Source organism: Cryptotermes secundus, unplaced genomic scaffold, assembly GCF_002891405.2.
Source record: "Cryptotermes secundus unplaced genomic scaffold, Csec_1.0 scaffold530, whole genome shotgun sequence".
Lineage (NCBI taxonomy): Eukaryota > Metazoa > Arthropoda > Insecta > Blattodea > Kalotermitidae > Cryptotermes > Cryptotermes secundus.
The window spans coordinates 152,727-172,429 of record NW_019729216.1 but is presented as its reverse complement, the minus strand read 5'-3'; the positions used below and the strand labels follow the sequence as shown (position 1 = coordinate 172,429).

General features: G+C 41.7%; 1 protein-coding gene across 1 annotated transcript; it reads right to left on the bottom strand.

The window, feature by feature from the left end:
* Positions 1–322: 322 nt before the first annotated feature.
* On the bottom strand, positions 323–8,526 carry LOC111865506 (glucose dehydrogenase [FAD, quinone]). Its single transcript, XM_023853601.2, has 3 exons — positions 8,300–8,526; positions 6,719–6,981; positions 323–2,159 (listed from the first exon to the last, which is right to left on the bottom strand). Exons 1-3 carry the CDS (start codon positions 8,476–8,478, stop codon positions 799–801), a joined length of 1,803 nt encoding a protein of 600 aa, XP_023709369.1. The 5' UTR covers positions 8,479–8,526; the 3' UTR covers positions 323–798.
* Positions 8,527–19,703: the final 11,177 nt, after the last annotated feature.

Genomic DNA, 19,703 nt, shown 5'->3' with positions numbered 1-19,703 from the left:
TAAACTCCGAATTATACGACTGGAGACGGGAAAATAAACTGCTTAAAGAAATATGAAAAAAAAATAGAGTTATTATAAATATTTATAAGAATCAACGTTAAATCTATGTAAAATCTATATAAATGGTGAAACATGGAGTGCAAGGTATAGAGGACCGTCAGCATGATGGCAGTAAATAAACTGAAGAAGCTTATGGCGACTGATGCTCAGACGATGAAAACCAGGATTTCGTTACAGTTGAAGAGGAAGCAGTGTTCCGCTCCAGGAAGGAAATAAGTTACACTTGAGTGGACGAAGTATAATTATTAGCACTGTGTTGAAGAGGAAGTTTATTCTTGAAAGAAGAGACAGCAGGAATTCTGTACAGGCATGTTACGTTTCAGAAGGAAGAAAGCGGTGTAGAAGAGAGGCTGAGCTTAGAGAAGTGTAGAACTGTATATGTATAGTCAGAAGAATATAAATTTTTATACTTGAAGAAGGAACAGAATAAATCGGACGAAACAATAAGTTCTGGAAATGGCAAAAGGAACAAGAATGTTTTTTGCACTTGCAGGAACAGAAGTAGCTTTACTCGTGGCAAGGAATTAGCAGCAGCATTACATGTTGGGGAGCTGAAGAAGGGTAAGCATGTTGCACTTGCAGGAACAGAAGTAGCTTTACTCGTGGCAAGGAATTAGCAGCAGCATTACATGTTGGGGAGCTGAAGAAAGGAAAGCATGTTGCACGTGAAGGACTGGAGGAAGGTGTATGGTACATTTAAAGGAAAAAAGAAGATATATTGTGGTGCACTCCAAGAACCTATAGTTTTATGCCATAAGACTTCTTTACGATATCAGCCCCTTTCTCCCCTATCATGATGCTGGGTGCATTGGTGTTGCCACTGGTTATGACCGGCATGATGGATGAATCGATAACTCTCAAACGCTTGACTCCGTACACTCGCAACTGAGGGTCGACTACAGCATCGGGGTCGGTGGGAGGACCCATCTTGCAGGTCCCAACGGGATGGTAGTTGCTGTGAGTAGTTTGAATTGCGGCACACACCCAATAATCGTCTGTGCCAAACTGAAGATGCGAACACCCCGCTGGAGGTGTCTTGTCAAGCCGGAAGTCATTATCTTTGAAAACCTTTGTATCGGCAAGTTTTACTGCTGCTTTGAAACCGTCGCTGATGACGTCCAGATCTTGGTGATCGCAGAATGAATTCGGGTATATTAATGGCCGTGCGAAGGGATCAGATGAGTTAATGGTAAGGTAGCCTCTACATTTTGGCCTGAGCACTGCTGGCATAAATGTGATTCTGTTGTAATAGCACCACGGCACGGCAACATCAACATCGCAGAAGCCTGAGTCTCTGCTGTCTGCAACTGACGGTATAGTTGAAAACTGTATATCTGGATAATCCATTGATTTATTTGCGTACCTGGAATTAGTGTATGCGACCACTGAGAGACTTCCTATGCCTGACCAGGGCCCTGTTCTTTGGTTCCTTGAATAGAGTGTGGCGTCCCTGAAGAAATCTCTGCTACTGTTGGGTCTTGTTGAGTTTCCCACGAAATAATTAACAGCGAATGCACCTATATGGTCATGCAGGTTATGTCCCACTTTAAGGTCTTTAATGACTGGAATATTCAACGTCTCCAGTGTTTCTTTAGGACCAATGCCAGACAGCATCAGAAGTTGTGGGGAATTAATTGAACCCGAGCTGACAATAATGTCGTTTTTCGCGTACACTTTCCCACGGAAACGTCTGTCTTTCTCGCCAACATATTCCACACCGTGGGCTACTTTTGTTCCTTTGTCAATTAGAATTTTTGTAACCCTGACGTTAGTTATGACTCTGATGTTATTTCTGAGACGACGAACAGGTTCCAGATAAGCCCCATTGGTGCTCCTACGTTCTCCTTTATATTGAGTCGCCTGAAGATGCATGACCCCTGTAACATGTGGTCCGTTAAAATCTACCCGCTTATAACCAAGTTCTTGAAATCCTTTTATAATATTTGGAACATTTTCGTCAGTGTAGGGAAATCTTCCAACACTCTGGTACCCTCCGACACTGTGGTACTTGATGTCACGAGCGATGTCTGGATCCAAGTTATCTTCCGATTTTTTGAAATATGGAAGAACCCCATTTTCATAATCCCAGCCGACATTACCTGAAATACATAAATAGATTGTCATAAAATTAAGCGAAGGAATTAATATGAAGGTAAGTACTTTTAGGTTTTCACATATGATTCTTATGAGGAACAATCACTCTCAGCTTCGCCCTTGGGAATGGAGTAAAAAGAAGTTAGTTTGGATCTAATTATTTAAGCATTTGTGAGTAACTTGGAGTGCAAGCGTAGAATTCTAGGGTGAGTGATGAGGACGAATACTGGAGACGGACAGGTCTCAAATAAAAGCCAGAACTGTTATTTCTTGGACGATTATAGTGGCCGCGTCGTCTATCGCGTGAACTGTCTTCGCCAGCTCACACACTGGGGTCGTGAATTCGAATCTCACTTGAGGTATGGAGGATTGTCTGCGTTTATCCTGTATATGTGTTGTCCTGTGTATGCAGCGGCCTTGCGACGGACTGAACGGCTTCCCAGTGAATCTTACCGACTGTCTAAGTGATTAAGAAACTGTAAAACTGGTCAAGTTTCTTCACGAACTGTCGCGCCCACAGAGGGGCAGCGCAGCGTTACTGCTTGCGCGGGTTTTCAGTTAAGTGCGTCACATTTTTGCTCTATTATCACCGTCATAAGTCGAGGGGTCACTACATGTCATCATCATCATCATCATCATCAGTAATCTGTCAAGACGACAGGTCCACAGTCTCTTCCAAAACAATTCCTCCACTACATGTATGACACCGAAATATCGCGAATATTTACTTGCTGATTTTGTTATCATATCAGTGTTTTTAATCGGTGATTTTTATTATATTCTCACGCGTTTGGGTGACGTAACCGGGTTTTTGGATCAGAAGATTGCATTCATTGCACCTTATATATTCAGAAATCGGGACTACAGGAAATTGCAGCGCTATCGCTATTCTACACACTTTTCAGTTCACCGTTACACACGCACTAGGATTCTCAGTCTTCACTAGTCATATCCGGGCAACGGATTTATCACAGATTCACTGTCACTGCAACATACGTGAAGTCTTCTTCGTACAGCCTCATTCCTTTCTTGCCATTATTCTGCAGCTGCCAATTCCGAAGACTCAATTCAATTCCTTCTCGACCACTTCACTTCACTTTACGACTACTGCCTTGTACTCCTGCTTCTACTCCTCCCCAAGCAACCTTCTTTGCCCATTTATAATCCCTTGTCACGGATGACACAGAAAACACAGTCTTCTATTGTCGAAAATGTGTTTACCTACTCGTTGCTTAGTAATGGATGTCCTCTTGTCGCATTCGCTTGTGTTGCGAGAATGTGTTTACCGACCCGCTGTCTAGCAATAGGTATACACGTTACAATTTTAATTATTAAATAATTGCATAAGATATGATATATATATACGCCAATTTGAACAGTGCAATTGTCCATTTTTCTGTGAAAATAACACATGAAGAGGTACGCCAGCAAATGTACTTGGCCCCTTATCTCACAGGAGTCTTGGGACTAACTACTGTGTGCACTATCGCAATATATCTAACAATTCAAAAGATGAACGTAACAGTTTAAAGATGTATGTGTGAGAAAAGGGGACGAGGATGTTAAAGAATTACAAATTAAAACAAAAGAAAATTTTGGTCCGAAATTTTAAGAAATAAATGTATGAATCTCAGAAGAACAGTACAACTTCTGCAGACAATTACGAACTTAAAATGGCTAAAATACTGAAGAAAAATGAGAAAAACATGGAATTTGTTAATATTGATGTCTCATATAGAATTAAAATCCTTTGGGAATGGTAATATCTGCAGTAAGATGTGAGGCGGTGAGATGTATAAGAATTGGTTTAATGGAGAGTGTGAGCAAGTGACAAATAAAAAACAGGCACATAAGAGAATGCAGCAAAGGAACCATACTCGAGGGGCCGTGGAAGAATACCGTGAAGCGAGAAGAAAAGAAAGAAGATTGCATAAAAAGAAGAAAAAGGAATATGATAAACAAGTATTGATTGAACTGGATCATTTAAGAAGTTCAGACGAAATTAGAGCGTTTTATCAAAAGTAAACAAGAGTCGAAAGGACTTTCAACCTAGAACAACCTTATATAGAGATAAAGAAGGCACAAAATTGAGTAGCGCTGAAGCAATACTGGAAAGATGGGCGCAATATTATGAGGAATTATTAAATAGTAACGCCTCTGAACAAGTGGAAGGTATGACCATAGACCGGAATCAAGGAAATTTTGAGGCTGAAGAGCCAGCGCCGACCATAAAGAAGTAGAAGAAGCTATCAAAAATTGAAAAATAATAAAACTCCAGGAATTGATCTCATCACAGCAGAATTAGTGAAATTTGCAGGCCCAGAATATGCTAAGCAATTACATCAGCTAATAGTTAAGATATGGATAAGTGAAATAATCCCAGAGGAATGGAACCTAAGTACTGTATGCCCCATCCATAAGAAAGGCGATATCATGGTATGTTCTAACTATAGAACTGTTGTGCATAGCATATAAAATATTTTCCAACATTCTATTTAACAGACTCTCTCCCTTTATGGAAGGCATAATTGGAGATTACCAATGTGGGTTTCGTCAAAGAAGATCAACTAACGATCAGATTTTCACTGTTCGCCAGGTCCTTGAAAAGTGTAATGAATTCCAAATTGAAACACATCATCTTTTCATTGACTTCTGATCAGCCTATGACTCCATAGATAGAGATAGTCCTTTTCTGGCAATGGAAGAGATGCACATTCCACGGAAGTTAATCGCCGTAGTCAGAGCCAGTATGAGAAAGACCAAATGCCAAATTAAGATTCGGAATATGTTGTCCAGCCCTATAATAACTAGAAATGGAGTTCGACAAGGGGATTCCCTAGCCTGCCTTTTGTTCAATATAGCATTAGAGAAGGTAGTTAGAGATGCAGGAATCAACACAAGGGGAACTATATTCTACAAGTCAGTTCAAATTTTGGCATTTGCAGATGATATTGATATAATTGGTAGAACATAAACATCTATGAAAGTAGCTTTCTTAATTTGGAAAGAGCAGCAAAAAAGATGAATCTACAAATTAACCAAAATAAAACAAAGTACATGCCGGTAACCAAGAAAGGCTGTGCTAATGGACCTACATATATTGAAATTGGCTCATATAAATTTGCGGTTGTATGTACGTGTAGTTTCACTTACCTTGGATCAGAAGTTAACTGTAAAAATGATATCAGTGACGAAATAAAAAATTGTGTACTTGTGGCAAATAAATGTCTCCATGGCCTTAGGAAACACCTGAAATCCCAACTAATACCCAGGAAACCCAAACTATGATGTATAAAGTACTTATAAGATCAGTGCTATCTTATGCCTCTGAGACCTGGCCACTTTCAAAATCGAATGAAAGACTATTAAGTATATTTGAAAGGAGGATCTTGAGATATATCTTTGGACCAGTGGAAGAAAATGGAATATGGAGGAAGAGGTATAACCATGAGCTGTACAAACTATTTAATGAACCAGACATTATTGGATTTATAAAGGTGAAAAGGCTTGAATGGGCTGGACACATAATACATGCCAGCGAGAATAGAACGATTAAGAAAATACTTAATACAAAACCAGAAAGAAATAGGAGAGTGTGAAGACCAAGGTTAAGATGGGAAAGGTGTGTGTGGCAGGACATAAGAATTTTGGGTGAAAAGAACTGGAGGAATGTAGCATCGAATATAGTAGAATGGCGAGCAATCCTGAGGAAGGCCAGGGCTCACAAAGGGCTGTCGTGCCAGTGATGATGATGATGATGATGATGATGATGATGATGTCACATTAAATTTTCGTCACACAGAAAGACCTACGAAACAAACACAGTAGAATATTTTGATATACAACACATAATGTTATACATTTCAGTTTCTCTTATGTCGCGATGTATTCGAGAGAGTCAATAGCTTAGATTTCGGCAGAGTGTGAATCAGATTAGACGGAAATAAGTGAGAAATAAATTCGCCCTTGAACTTCAGTGCTGACCCACGAATTTCATCTAAACCCATCTAGTATATTGTCAATCAATCAAGCGGCCTCCGTAGTCTAGGAGTAACGTTCCCACCTCATGACTCAAGGTACGCAGTTTCAAATCCGGCGGAGGTCGTGGAATTTTGAAGGGTGGAAATATTCAGGGAACAAGTCCTCCGGGAGGGACTTTAATCCGTAGGTCCCGTGTCGTAGCTTTACGGCACGTAAAAGATCCTCATGTCTCTAGGAGACCTCTGAGCAAAATTATTAGGCCTCTGGTAGATGGGGGAAATATCAGGTACCGAGGGCCGACCTCGTTGGCTGAACGGGGCTGATAGCACGCACCAGTACCAGTAGAGTATGGCGACAGTAGAAATTAAAGGGGGACGTACAATGGACCAATAACTGGTCTAAGTGCATGGGGAAACCCACCCTCTCTAATAATAATAATAATAATAATAATAATAATAATTGTCAATCAAACTAAGCGCGCGGAAAACAAAATTTTTTTATTATGTTCTCTTTTTACATACTTTTTTGCAATCAATTTGTAATAAAAAAAGAACATAAAGTCATTACAGAAAACTGTACTCACCCAGATCTGACCAGTGGTCGTAATCAAGTCTGTTGCCCCTGTTATAAATCATGTCATTGATAGTGCTACTTCCACCAAGGACTTTGCCCCTTGGCCACTGGCAGGCTTCCCCACCGCATGAAGTGTTCTGGGGCTGTGTCCAGTATTGCCAGTCCAGTGCGCTGAGCTTCAAGTTCTGCCCAAATGCTGGTATATCGGCCTCCAACGGCTCCTCGCCGCCTGCCTCTAAGAGCAGCACCTTCCAGTCAGGAACTTCTGACAATCTGTCCAGCAAAAAATGAGCAAGGAAGTAATTTGGGCGATAAGTTTGTCGAGAGATCCTAATTCCATGGAACAGAGTGATTCTAATAAGTCAACACTTTCTCGTCTTATCCATGAATTCCTGCAGTTTATCCAAGTCGGAAGTTCGTTGTGGTAAATATGTAACACAAATTTGAAGCGTCAAGTTTCAAGGATAGGTTTCATTCGGCAAGTGGCACTAGTACAAATAAAGACAAGGCCGGTCAGTAGATAATTCATTCAATCTATGACAAAGGCCAGATATTCAAAAGATTATACTTGACTGGCAAAAAAATTATCTGCTTTTACTGATATTTACTGCTATCAGCAGTGGAAGTCCTGTCCTACAGCTTAGTGTACCAATGTTGCTACCAGTGTATGTTAGTTTTTTGTTATAATAGGAAGAGAGTTTATCTAGAAGTTACATTTCCGTTGTATAATTCTAGTTAAAATCTTATTTGTTCCATTTACATAATATATTTATTTTTTGTTTTCTTTTGTATTTTTTTAAGTAGAGCTATCCCTGTAACAGACTGTGGAGGTCCATCATAGAGTTGTGAGACGTCGAGGGTCCCACATTTTCTAGACAATCGACTCACAGATGGCAGTAAGGTAGTCAGCCTTACGCGCCGGCCGCCCTTTACCTCCAGGAAGTTTCCTGGTATTCACTTCTCTTTTAAACTGAGTAAACGCCAGGACCATAGCGCGGCTGCAAGGATTAGTTCAGTTGAAGACTTCTATTCCATAGGTATCTGGGGTGTTTTCTCCTGGGATAAAGCGGCCGGGGCATGAAGCTAACCATTCACCTCCAATTGTTACTGAGGGAAAGAAAATGTGAACCTACACATCCACTCCCCCATACTCCTTCATGGCATAGTGCTTATTTAGTTAAGCACAGGGACGTTACCTTTATCTTTACATTTGTCTTTCTTTGTGTCTGTTTTGTATTTTAGTATTAGCCTTAATAAGCTACAGCAGTTAGCGAGTGCTCTAATGAAGTAATTAAGGTATCATTATTAGAAATTTTATTGCTGTTAACATTTGTGTGTTCTTCTGAAACTCTAAACTTTTTACAAATTTTGTTGGGAAAATCTTGAGAAAGCTCTTAACAGGATTGAGCTGATTAAGAAAAATTAAAAATTGTGAGCTTTTTAGAACAGATTATGAATATTAAAATTTTACTCAAACAGTTGATTTTTGGACCTGCTGAAAGATTATAAACTTCTTGAAACGACCATATATCACTGAGTTTAACAATGATAGGAACCATTATCTGTAAAGACATAGGCATTCTTGACTGACCTGCTAGCCAGAACACATCCAGCGGTTCCACCCCCTGCAATAATAAAGTCGAAGGTTTCGCCGTCTCTTAGTTTCGCCGGTGAAGAGAGATCAGCCGGAGTCTGCGTCTTGAAGAATGCATTCAAAATGCCGACCAACACTTGCAGAGACGTTATCGCCGAGCAGGAGAGAGACCCCATGGCTAATGTTGGAAGTGCGCTCTGGCTACCTGAGGTTATTTATTTCCTAGCCAGGAAAACTTAATAAAATTTACTCCTGTGATTCCCTACCCGTAACTTATCGCCTTCAAACTCCGCCCATAAAGTCAGGGAAGTGGGGGCTTCTTNGATTATACATACATGGAAGTTTATAGATGTTCAATGTGCCCCCCTCTGGCTGCACGGTTAACATCTAGACGGCAGCTGAATTCATACCACACTCGATGACAAATACCTTGCGTCACTGAGTTCATCGCAACTGTGGTACATAGTCTTAGGTCAATAAAATTTGAGGGAAGAGTTGGTACGTAAACTGCATCTTTCACGAATCCACACAGGAGAAAGTCGCAGGGTGTGAGATCAGGAGACCTCTGTGGCCAGAACCGAAGTGTCAGGTCTTCATTCCCCATGCGACCTATCCATCGTTGAGGTAGAGATTCATTCAGGTGCCAATGGGGTGGAGCTCCGTCCTGCTGGAAAATGTAATCTCCTGAATCTTCATTCAATTGAGGAACAAGCCAGTTGTGCAGCATTCTAAGATATGTTACTCCAGTAACCGTATTTTCATCAAAAAATAAAGGTCCATAAACCTTTGTTAACGATATTGCACAGAACACATTTACTTTCGGTCTGTCCCTCACATGTTCGATTATCACACGGGGATTTTTGTATCCCCCATATGTGAACATTGTACCTGTTGACTTTCCCACTTAGGTGAAAAGTAGTTTCATCGCTAAAAATTACACGAGGCAGAAACAATTCATCTTCCATGTTTTTGCCCATACGGTCACAAAATTCTACACGTTTTACCTTATCGTTTGAGAGAAGATCCTGTACCAGTTGTAGGTGGTATGGTTTGTACACTAACCGGCGCCTCAATACACACCAGACAGTTGTTTGCGATAGTCCAAGTTCTCTAATAGCACTACGAGATGATTTATTTGAGCTACGCTCAAAGTTCACTCGAATTCGCTCCACGTTTTCCTCCGATACACGCGATCGGCCTGGGCTTTTACCCTTACACAGAGAGCTAGTTTCTACAAATTGTTTATTCCAAAGATAAATGCTCTTCCTCGTTGGAGTTTGGATGTTAAACTTACGACGAAATGCACTCTGCACAGCAGTCGCAGACTCACTTTTACTGAACTCACGAAGGCAAAAATTCTTGTGTTGAATATTAGCCATCTCACTTACAACTGACGGGGTGCTGGAGGGCTCTAGCGGTAACATTGGAAACTTTACAACACCCTCTTTCAAATGTACTTTACAGAATTCAGATGCAACATATGGTTCAGGAAATATAGCCAATTGAAATTGTGTTCATCTTTATGAATTACGCTGTACATACCTTTCAACACATGACTCGAGTTTAACTCCAATTAGAATATCTTAATATTATAAAAGTAAATTTTAATAGTTAGTTAATTTTATAACATAAGGGCATTACATAGATAACATTCTTTTACAATGTAAACACAGGCCAGCATAGGGAGGTATTATCAGCGCACCTCGATGGCCCCTATGTTTTGCGCCACTTTTATCACCGTCCCATTTATGTCTCTCTTTTTATAATTTTGGCGCCAGTTTATAACTGCCCTCTCACCTTACCTTTTGTTAAACTCAATTATTATCTTCTCTCGCCCACACACGTTGGTCACACTTGTATGCATTCTTTCTTGTACCAAATATTATCTCAGGGTTATTTAATTTATAAGGAGGTGAGGTTTGTTAATTCTGTAGAACTGAGGGTCTCTTTATCTCAGAGGCTTAAACGGGCCACGACTCGGAGAAGCAAAGAAATGAACACAAACTACAAAAGAACACATCAAGTTTACATGAATTATTATTATTGAACACCTGTTGAGCCGCTTCTTAATACAACTTCAAATCAGTTACTTTTACGTCTTGTTTCTACTAGATCCAGTGTGTAACCATTACGTCTGATTTCTTCAAGGGCCTGCATGTGACTGAATTCGACAACTGACTTGCTTTCGAATTACCCGGGCCTTGTTCCTTCCGCTTCTCGGCTCTGTCACATCCTTAAATTTTAGTGATTGGTTACATTTGAAAAGTAGGAGTATCTTAGTTAGCTATTCCTCCACTCCGTTTACAGATTACAAGGGTTTAGGTTTCTGAGCTCCAACGTACTTTCTGTCAGAATCCTGACAAATGTTAAGCTTGGCTTGCTTTATTAAAACTACCCTATTTTAAGTTATGGCATGCACAAGCTGTCAAGAATCGAATTCACAAAAGATTCCGTAGTTACACTTTCAAGTAAAATTTCTAAGAACTCGCGACGGGGTGTCTTCTTGTTCTCTGCACTTGTGAGAAGACGCTAACTCTTACATGCAAGAACAGACCTATGTCTCACTGCACTTGTTCATTGCATCCCATTGTGAAAAATTAAAATTTTTAATTAATAAAAAACATTACATTTAAAAGGTTTCATGGCAGTGGTACGGTTACAGTATAGCAGATAGAAAGATGGGTGATTGTACAGGCTGTCTTCATGATGATGAGCGAAACAGACCGAAATATGTAGTACATTGAAAAGCATGGTGTGTTTATACCAGAATTGCGTCGACTCAGCAGTAATAAGCATTGTACGCTAAACTATAACACTTCTAATCACAATATATGTATATTATTCTAGACAAATATTGATATGGAGGGGGTACGCGGTAGCGTATTTGGTTGAGGCAATAAATTACAGGCCGAAAGGTCGCGGGTTCGAGCCCCAATGAGGTGGATTTTTTCTATTGACCTAATCCTTCCAGCCGCACAATGGCCCTGGGTTTGACTCAGCCCCCAACAGAAACGAGTACCAGGAATCCTCCTGGGGGGTAAAGGGCGGCCGGACAAAGCTGACAACCTTACCGCCAACTGTGAGCACACTGTCTAGATAATGTGGGAGCCTCGACGTCTCACCTCATTGGCCTCCAAGGCCTCTTACAGGGATAGCTTTACTTTTTTTTACGTTTTACATATTGATATGGACACTTTCCCTTGTTTTCGTTATACGTGTATATAGAACTCTTGCCCCGAGTTTGTTTGTACTTTCGATTTACATCCTGTATGTGTATCATGACTGCAAACCGATCACAGTTTCCGGCCGAGCGCTGAAACACTGGAATCATGGGTTCGAATCCCACTTGAGGTAAGAATGTCTGTGGGCGTTTATTCTGTGTTTGAATGTTGCTCCGTGTGTAGGTAGCGGCCTTGCGAAGGGCCGATTCCCTGTCCAACGGGTACTATCGACTGTGTATAGATTAAAAAACTGAAAACGTGGCCAAGGTCCAACAAAGGACTACAGAGACATAGATAGCGAGAGCATGATTATAAAATTAGGGCGCATACCAGTAGGTGGGATAGTCGAGTTATAGAACAACGATTACGAGCTTCAGGAAAATCTAATTTTTCCACGGGTCTCGAGCACATAAGAGCAGGTAGCTGATAGTGTCACTGTGGCGTCAGCCATGTCATAACAAAGGCATCTACATAGAAATGTAAGGTCAAGTTGCTCCTGTGCTTAGCTGATTAAGCACTATGCGTTGTAGGCGTAAGGGAAAGTGTGTTATGCCCTCAGGTTTCCGCCGGGAATTATGTTTTTAATGTTAATATGTTTGGGACTAGACTAGAACAAGTGTGGAACCTCCCTTAACGAGCACCATAACGAGTTATTCGCATAACGAGGAAAATAAATAAATTTAAAAATATTGACTCGCTTAACAAGTGACGTTTCGCATAACGAGTGACGAGAGGGGAAGTCCCGGATTGTGTGCTTGCTACATCAGTCTGTGTTTAGCACTCGTTCCGCTAGCATCTTAGTGTCACTTGTGATCACACATTTTTCCAAACGTGTGTTCAGACAAATTATTTGTGAATTTTGTGTGCAAAGTTTAATAACCCTTGCAAAAATGACCCCGAAGCTAAAGCCACAAAAACAGTCATAAGATAATAAAAATAACCGTAGAAATGAAACGTAAAATCATTGAAAAGCGAGAACGAGGTGTGAGCGTGGCTGATCTAGCACGCACATAACAGTCGGTCTACATCAACGATTTTCACGATTTGGAGTTGCAGTGTGTTTCACAGCAAGAAGTTGTGGAGGAGAGTTCGTCAGAGGAGGAGGAGGGGGAGGAGGTAACAGCAAAGCAACAATCTTCTGGCGCAATAAGAGAAATGCTGAAAGCATGGGAAACTATTGCATCGTACGCTGAGAAGCATCACCCTAATAAGGCAGTGGCTATGCGCGCCACAAATTTATTTAAAGATAATGCTGTGTCGCATTTTCACGAAATTTTGAAGCGTCGGCAAAAACAAATGTCTCTAGACAGCTTTCTAGTGAAAAAGAATTAGATATGTATCATAAATAATAAACTAATTATTTCCATTTTTTTTTCTTTTCTGCAAATGGAATTCGCATCCCAGGTTGGTTCTTTCCGCATAGAAGAAAAGGTGAAGATGATTCATGCTCCTTAACAATATATATAAAATTTTCTTTGAATAAACGTTATACATAACATTTTTTGAGTATTTTTTTCGACATGGAACACATTATTGTATTTTACATTAATTTTTATGGGAAAAAATGTTGCCCTTAACGAGTGTTTCGCATTACGAGTAAGATTCTGGAACGAATTATGCTCGTTAAGCGAGGTTCCACTGTATTTTGAAATATACCCACGATTTTGTGGTAGCACCCTTTCCGATCAATAAGGACGGAACTACAGGACTCGATTTGTTACGAGCGTTAAACGCTAGTATTGACATGGCCTCCGAAAATAGACTTGAACGGCCAGAAAATTAAACTAACAAACCACCCGCCAGGTGGAAGGAAGGTGAACAAACAGCAAACGACGGTCTGCCTGACGGGACCACGACTTTTGCAAAGTACAGAGGAAGGGGTAGAGATGACAACAAAGACAACCCCGGAGTCAAGACCGGTGGTAGAAGCGGTAAAGGAGGCCCCAGCCAAACCTAGCAGGACGGAGTCTCCGATGGAAGACGGACAGGTGGAAAGCTTCCACCAGTGGCAGGCAGTGCTGCTGCAAACAGTACATCTGGAGCCACGGACGTTCCTGATTACGAGGGCCAAGTTCACAGACCTACAGCGAAAAGCCGCCCCGATATCATCCTTCAAGGGATGGATGCACGCAGAACCGGTAGAAATACGACCTCGAGGGATATACACAGCCCGTACAGTTTCAAGTATTTTCGAGAGTTCAACATTAGTGGACCATGGGAAACGCAAGACGCGTGTAGAGCCTAAAGAATTCGCTGACAGCAACATCAAGAGTACGAACAAAGCGGTTTATTGTACCGCACAGCTGATTAACACAAGTAGGGAACGGATTACGTTGTAAGCAGGAACGAAAATTGCTGACGTCCATGACATCACGGAAGTCGACCTCATTGATGGCGTCACAAAGAATGACGCAACCCACAGACCGAATGTATTGAAGGCAGATCGGTACTCCAGACAACTCGACCCCAAAATGAGGGAACAATATGCAAGCGTACCAAAGTTACTGGAGAAAAAATTAAGCCACCTGACAGAAGAGGAAATACGAGTCGTGCAACAAGCTCTGCTAGACTACCAAGACTTGTTTAAGAAGAGGGAAGATGGAATAATCCCGCGTGCAGACCTTGGGCACCATGAAATTGATACAGGTGATTCAAGACCTGTAAAACGGGATCCTTATCGCATCCCGTATGCTCTGCGGAACGTATTACGAAATCAGGTAGAGGAAATGGTAAAGAAGTGGGTTTTGACGAAAGCTGCCACGGAATGGGCTGCGCCAGTAATCCTTATTAGAAAAAATGTACAGACGGGACGATTTAGTATCGATTTTGCGCCGATTTTAGGGGCCTGAATGCGGTAACGAAGATACCAGTGTTTTGTATGCCCCTAGTCCAAGAGAACCTGGATAGGTTAAACGGAAATCGGTGTTTTTCATTTGTGGACCTCAAGGACGCCTACTATCACATAGAGAGAAGGCCAGAAGACAAATCCAAGAGAGGAATTACGACACCATTCGGGACTTTACAGGAACATGAGGAACGCTTGTGAGAAATTTTTGAAAGGTTACGTTCCGCTAAATTAACCCTAAATTTAGAGAAAAATATCATTTTGCTAAGGACAGTGTAGAATATTTGGGCCATTGTGTAACTCGAGAGGGGGTTAGACCCAGTGAAGGTAAGGTGAGGGCTATTCGAGATTACCCTCGACCGCGCACCGTGACGGAGGTACGATTCTTTTTAAGACTAAGCGGATATTATAGACAATATATTCCAAATTACCCGGAAATCAGTTCAACCCCTCACACTATTGACCATAAAGGACCACGACTTTCAGTGGGACAGGGATCAAGAAGCAGCGTTCAGTCGCTTAAAATCGGAGATCAGCTCAAATACGTATGGACCCCACTCTTGAGTTTAGGTTATACACACACGCGAGTGACCACGGGATTTGGGCACTTTTAGCCAAAGCAAAAGAAGGGAAGGATCGCTCAGATAGTTACGCCAGTAGACAGTTAACTCAGCCGATAAGAAACTGTCAGTTACAAATAAAAAGAACTATTACCGGTAGTGTATGGAACAAAACAATTTAGATGCTACCTGCATGGTCGCAAGTTCACGCTCGTGACCGACCACCGAGAGTTGTGTTGGCTATTGAAACTGAAAGATCCGAGCGCCAAACTCACAAGATGTGCTCTTCGCCTGTCGGAATGCGAATTCATTCATTCATTCGTCAGTAATCTCTCAGACGAGAGGTCCAGTCTCTTCCAAAAGATTTCCTCCACTTAATGCGATTTAGAGCTTTCTCCTTCAAATGAGAATATACTCTTCTGTCCCCAAGGTCATACATTATTTTCTTACGTCTTCTTCCTCGTCTTCTTTCCTTAAATAACTTCTTTTAGAAGGCAGTTACTGCGAAAGATATGACCAATCCAATTAGCCTTCCGTTTTCTTATTTCGTGTAGGATATTCCTCTGCTCACTGACTCTAAATAACACTTCTTCATTTCTCACACAATCGGTCCAACTGATCTTCTTCATCCTTCTCCAACACCACATTTCGAAGCTTTCCAGGTGTTTCTGATCTACCGACCTAAGTGTCCAAGTTTCAGCCCCACACAAAGTCATGTTCTAAATGTAGCATTTCACTAGTTTCTTTCTAAAGTTTAAGTCCAATTTGCTGGTAAATTCTTATTCTTGTTAAATGCAGCTTTTGCCATGGCAATCCTACATTTAATTTCACCAGTACACCTTCCATCATCTGTTAACAAGCTACTCAAATATTTAAAACATTTCACATTCTCCATTTGTTTTTGCTCTATCTTTATTGTGGCTGGGGTTGGTTGTCTCGAAAATTTCATTACTTTTGTTTTCTCCACATTCATTTCTATGCCATAGCACCTTCCATTTTCAATTAGTTTATTAATCATACCCTGTAGCACAGTTCCTTCCTTAGCCATTAACACAAGGTCATGTGCATATTTCACAGTTTGAATAATTTGCCCTCCTAATTCGAAGTCTTCAAGCCCATCCAGAGCTTCTTTGTTAAGGCATTCGCTGTACAACCTGAACAAAATTAGTGATAAACAGCATCCTTGTCGAACTCCTCTTCCAATCTTCACACTTCTTGTCTCCCCTTTGTCCAGTCGCACACTAACTTTCTAATCCAAGTACAATTTACTAATCAATCTTCTTTCGCGCCAATCGATACCTTTTTTCTTTAGTTAATTTCGTCCAATTTACACGGGAAAATGCCTTCTGCCAGTCTATAAAGCAAGCATACAGCTCTTCATCTATCTCCAAAGTTCGTTCTGCTATAATTCTCATTATCCCAATTGAATACCTGGTTCATTTTCCTCTTCTAAACCCATACTGATCCTTTCCAAGTATATCTTCTATTTTCCTTTCAATTCTTCTTTTAAGTATTTTTGCTATTATCTTTGCTGTATGTGCAATAAGGCTTATTGTGCGATGGTCGCTGCATTTTGTAGCTTTTGTCTTTTTCTTTAAGGCAATCATTGTTACTTCTGTAAAGTCCTTGGGCCACTCTCCACTTTCATATATGCTGTTCATTAGTTTTGTAAGTGTTTTCAAAGCACCTTCTCCCAGCAACTTAAGCATATCTCCTGCAGCCTTTCCATTCCTCATGTCCTTGATAGCTTTTTCCACCTCACTTTTTAAAATACAGGGTCCTTTCCCGTCTGTATCTACTTATTCTTCGGGTTCCACTTCCAAGGTTTCTGGCCGATTAGGCCGGTCATATAGGTCTGTAATATAATTTCCCCAATTTTTCAGCATTTGCCTCTGATCTACTATTCTATTCCCCTGGGAGACTTCGATGCCAATATTTTGAATCCCATTGTTCTCTCTCCATCTTAGTTCTTTGTCTTTGTGTACATCAAACCATAACGTCCTGTTCTTTGAAATTCTATAATCTCATTACATTTCTTCTCAAGATATTCCTTTTTGGCCCTTTCCGTGGTTTTTTTCAATTCATTCCTCAGTCTCCTGTACTTCCTCCTGCCTTCTTCATTGTTTGCATTCTTCCATTTCCTTCGCTCCTCCATTTTACTCATCATCTCCTGTGTAACCCATGGTTTTCTTGATATCTTCTCAACTTTACCAACCAATCCACTAATAGTGTCTAACATGCATTCTTATATATTGTTCCATTGACTTCAGCATTTCCGCTTTCACTTTCAATTGCACTGAGTTTCTCTTCTAGGGTCTCCTGCACGCTTTGTCTTTGAGCATATAACTTCTCCAAATCCCATCTAGGTCTGCGCTTTTTGAATTTTATAATTTTCTTCAACCTGGTTCGAAACGTGGCAACCAGTAACTTATGGTCAGAATCAATATCTGCCATAGGCAGCGTCTTCACATCCTTCGCACTGTTTCTGAATCGATGTTTCGCAAGGATGTAGTCCAGCTGATGCCGCCTCCAATCCCCAGGTGCCTTCCATGTGTAAAGTCTTCTCTTTGGCTTCTTGAACCAAGTGTTGGCAACAATCTGTCCATTTCTTTCACAAAAGTTAATAAGCATTTGACCCCTGTGATTCCATCTTCCTAGTCCATGTGATCCAACAATATTCTGATATGGTTCATCTCCAACAATGCTATTCCAGTCTCCTAATATGATGCTGTTTGTGGCACCTCTTCCATCTCCCTGAAGAATTTCTTCAATTATGTGATAAATATTCTCACATCATCATTATCATACTCTGATGTTGGCATGTACACTTGCATAATCAGTATATCTATCGGTTCCGCCTTTAACTTCAGAGCAATAATTCTGTCATTACAACAATCTTCTTAACAACACTCCACCCTACACTTTTATGCACCACTATTGCCACACCTCTTTCAGCCCGTTCACCTCCAGAATAATCACTGTATAATCGCCACTTCTTATTTCACCTTGTCCTTTCCACTGCACTTCGCTGACACCTAGAGCAGACACCTCATTCTTCTGCATTTCCGTTTTCAAATTCTCAAATATGCCTGCTTGGTTCAAGGTCCTTATATTCTATGTTCCAATCTTGTAGCCATGATGTTCCTTCTGATCTTCGTATTTTTTCTTGTCGTAACGCCTGCATGACATTTCCTCTAGAAACACTCCCCCCGGAGATGCGATTGGGGGAGTAGTTTACCTCCGGATTGTTTTGCCTCCAGAGGAAACATCTCTCATATATAGTATAGGCAGGCCGCGTGACCTCAACGCCCATGGATACCCTACCGGAGGTCAGAGAGTCAGGGGAAGTCGCATCGATCGACATCACGGGGCCCTACGCTACTTCAACGAAAGGTAACCAATACCTCCTGACGTACATCGATCTCTTCACGAAGTGGGCAGGGACAATGCCCCTCCCAGACCAGGAAGCTACAACGGTAGCTAATGCACTGGTAACGCACATCTTCACGCGCCACAGAGTGTGTGATAAACTCCTGAATGATCGAGGGCGGAACTTTACATCGGAATTGGTCCGAGAGAACTGTCGACTCCTAGGAGTGGACAAAATATTCATGAGCCCGTATATGCTTCAAAGTAACGGCTAGGTGGAGAGGTTTCACTGCACCCTGGCAATGTATAGGGCCCCAATGGGACGAACTGGAATGACCACCTCAACTTGGTGCTATGGGCATACCGATCGCAGCCTTACGGCAGCACCGGGTTCTCGCCCTACCATGACGCACGGGACGGAGATGAAGGATCCAGCGGACAGAGAATTGGTCGTCTACGAAAAAAGGCACGTAAAAGAAACAGGCGCGCGCGGACTCGTAGCAAGTTTGGCCGGTAGACTGACACAAGCCCGCAGATAGCCAGGAGGAAACTGCGCCAAACGAGAAGGGACAATCACACTCATCATAATTAGTGAGCAGGGAGAGTAGAATATCACCCGGGCCAACTTGTGTACGGCAAGCAGATGGTAAAGGGAAGGAAACTAGACCCGAAATGGTTAGGTCCGTATCAAGTGTTACGGAAAGCCTCTAACCTCGTTTACAGGATACAGATACGGAGGAGAGAAGCGAAACTTCATGTGGAGCAACTAAAGCTATGCAGGGCCTCGCGAGAAGAACTCCGTGAGAGACGGAAGCAAAACAGTCGAAGAATGGGGGACAGAGACCCAGCTTCGGACAAGAAGAAGAAGAAGAAACGGACTCAGATGATGCAGCGTCGGAAAGAGACGGAGAGAGGCCTCTATACGTGTATGCACCATATGCGAGACCAGGTACGACTGAATCAAATAGCGAAGTCAGTACATATGCTCCCGCTGAGGAGGAGAAAGAGATAGAATAAATAGTAGAGAGAAATGACACTAGTGAGGCAAGTAATGTTGCCTCGCCAGCACTCAACACGGCCGAGACAAGCGAGTTAAGTGAAGACAGGCAGGGTTATTCACTGCGCCCCCGAATTCAGCGTAATTATAAAGAGTAAAGTCGGCTGGAGGCCGAAGCACGCGCAGAGATAACGGAAACTGACGTACCCCGTTTTGTTTCCAGGTGGAGAGAAACCCGAAACATACGGCGCCGTAGGGCTCAAGATGGATAAGGGAATTGCGTTTGTACGCGAACGCGAGATTTTGCTAAGGGGTGCCGTGTGGTACGTCACGGTAGTCATAAGCGTAACGGAGCAGGCTAAAGTGATAGGAGGACTAACCAAAGGATTAGAATCCCTCACCTCTATTG

Excerpts from the sequence above, each read along its gene's own strand:
- LOC111865506 (XM_023853601.2), bottom strand. The coding sequence starts at position 8,478 with ATGGGGTCTCTCTCCTGCTCGGCGATAACGTCTCTGCAAGTGTTGGTC. Across the intron at positions 6,982-8,299 it reads GGATGTGTTCTGGCTAGCAG|ATTGTCAGAAGTTCCTGACT; the intron begins GTCAGTCAAGAA and ends TTTGCTGGACAG. Across the intron at positions 2,160-6,718 it reads CGACCACTGGTCAGATCTGG|GTAATGTCGGCTGGGATTAT; the intron begins GTGAGTACAGTT and ends TATGTATTTCAG.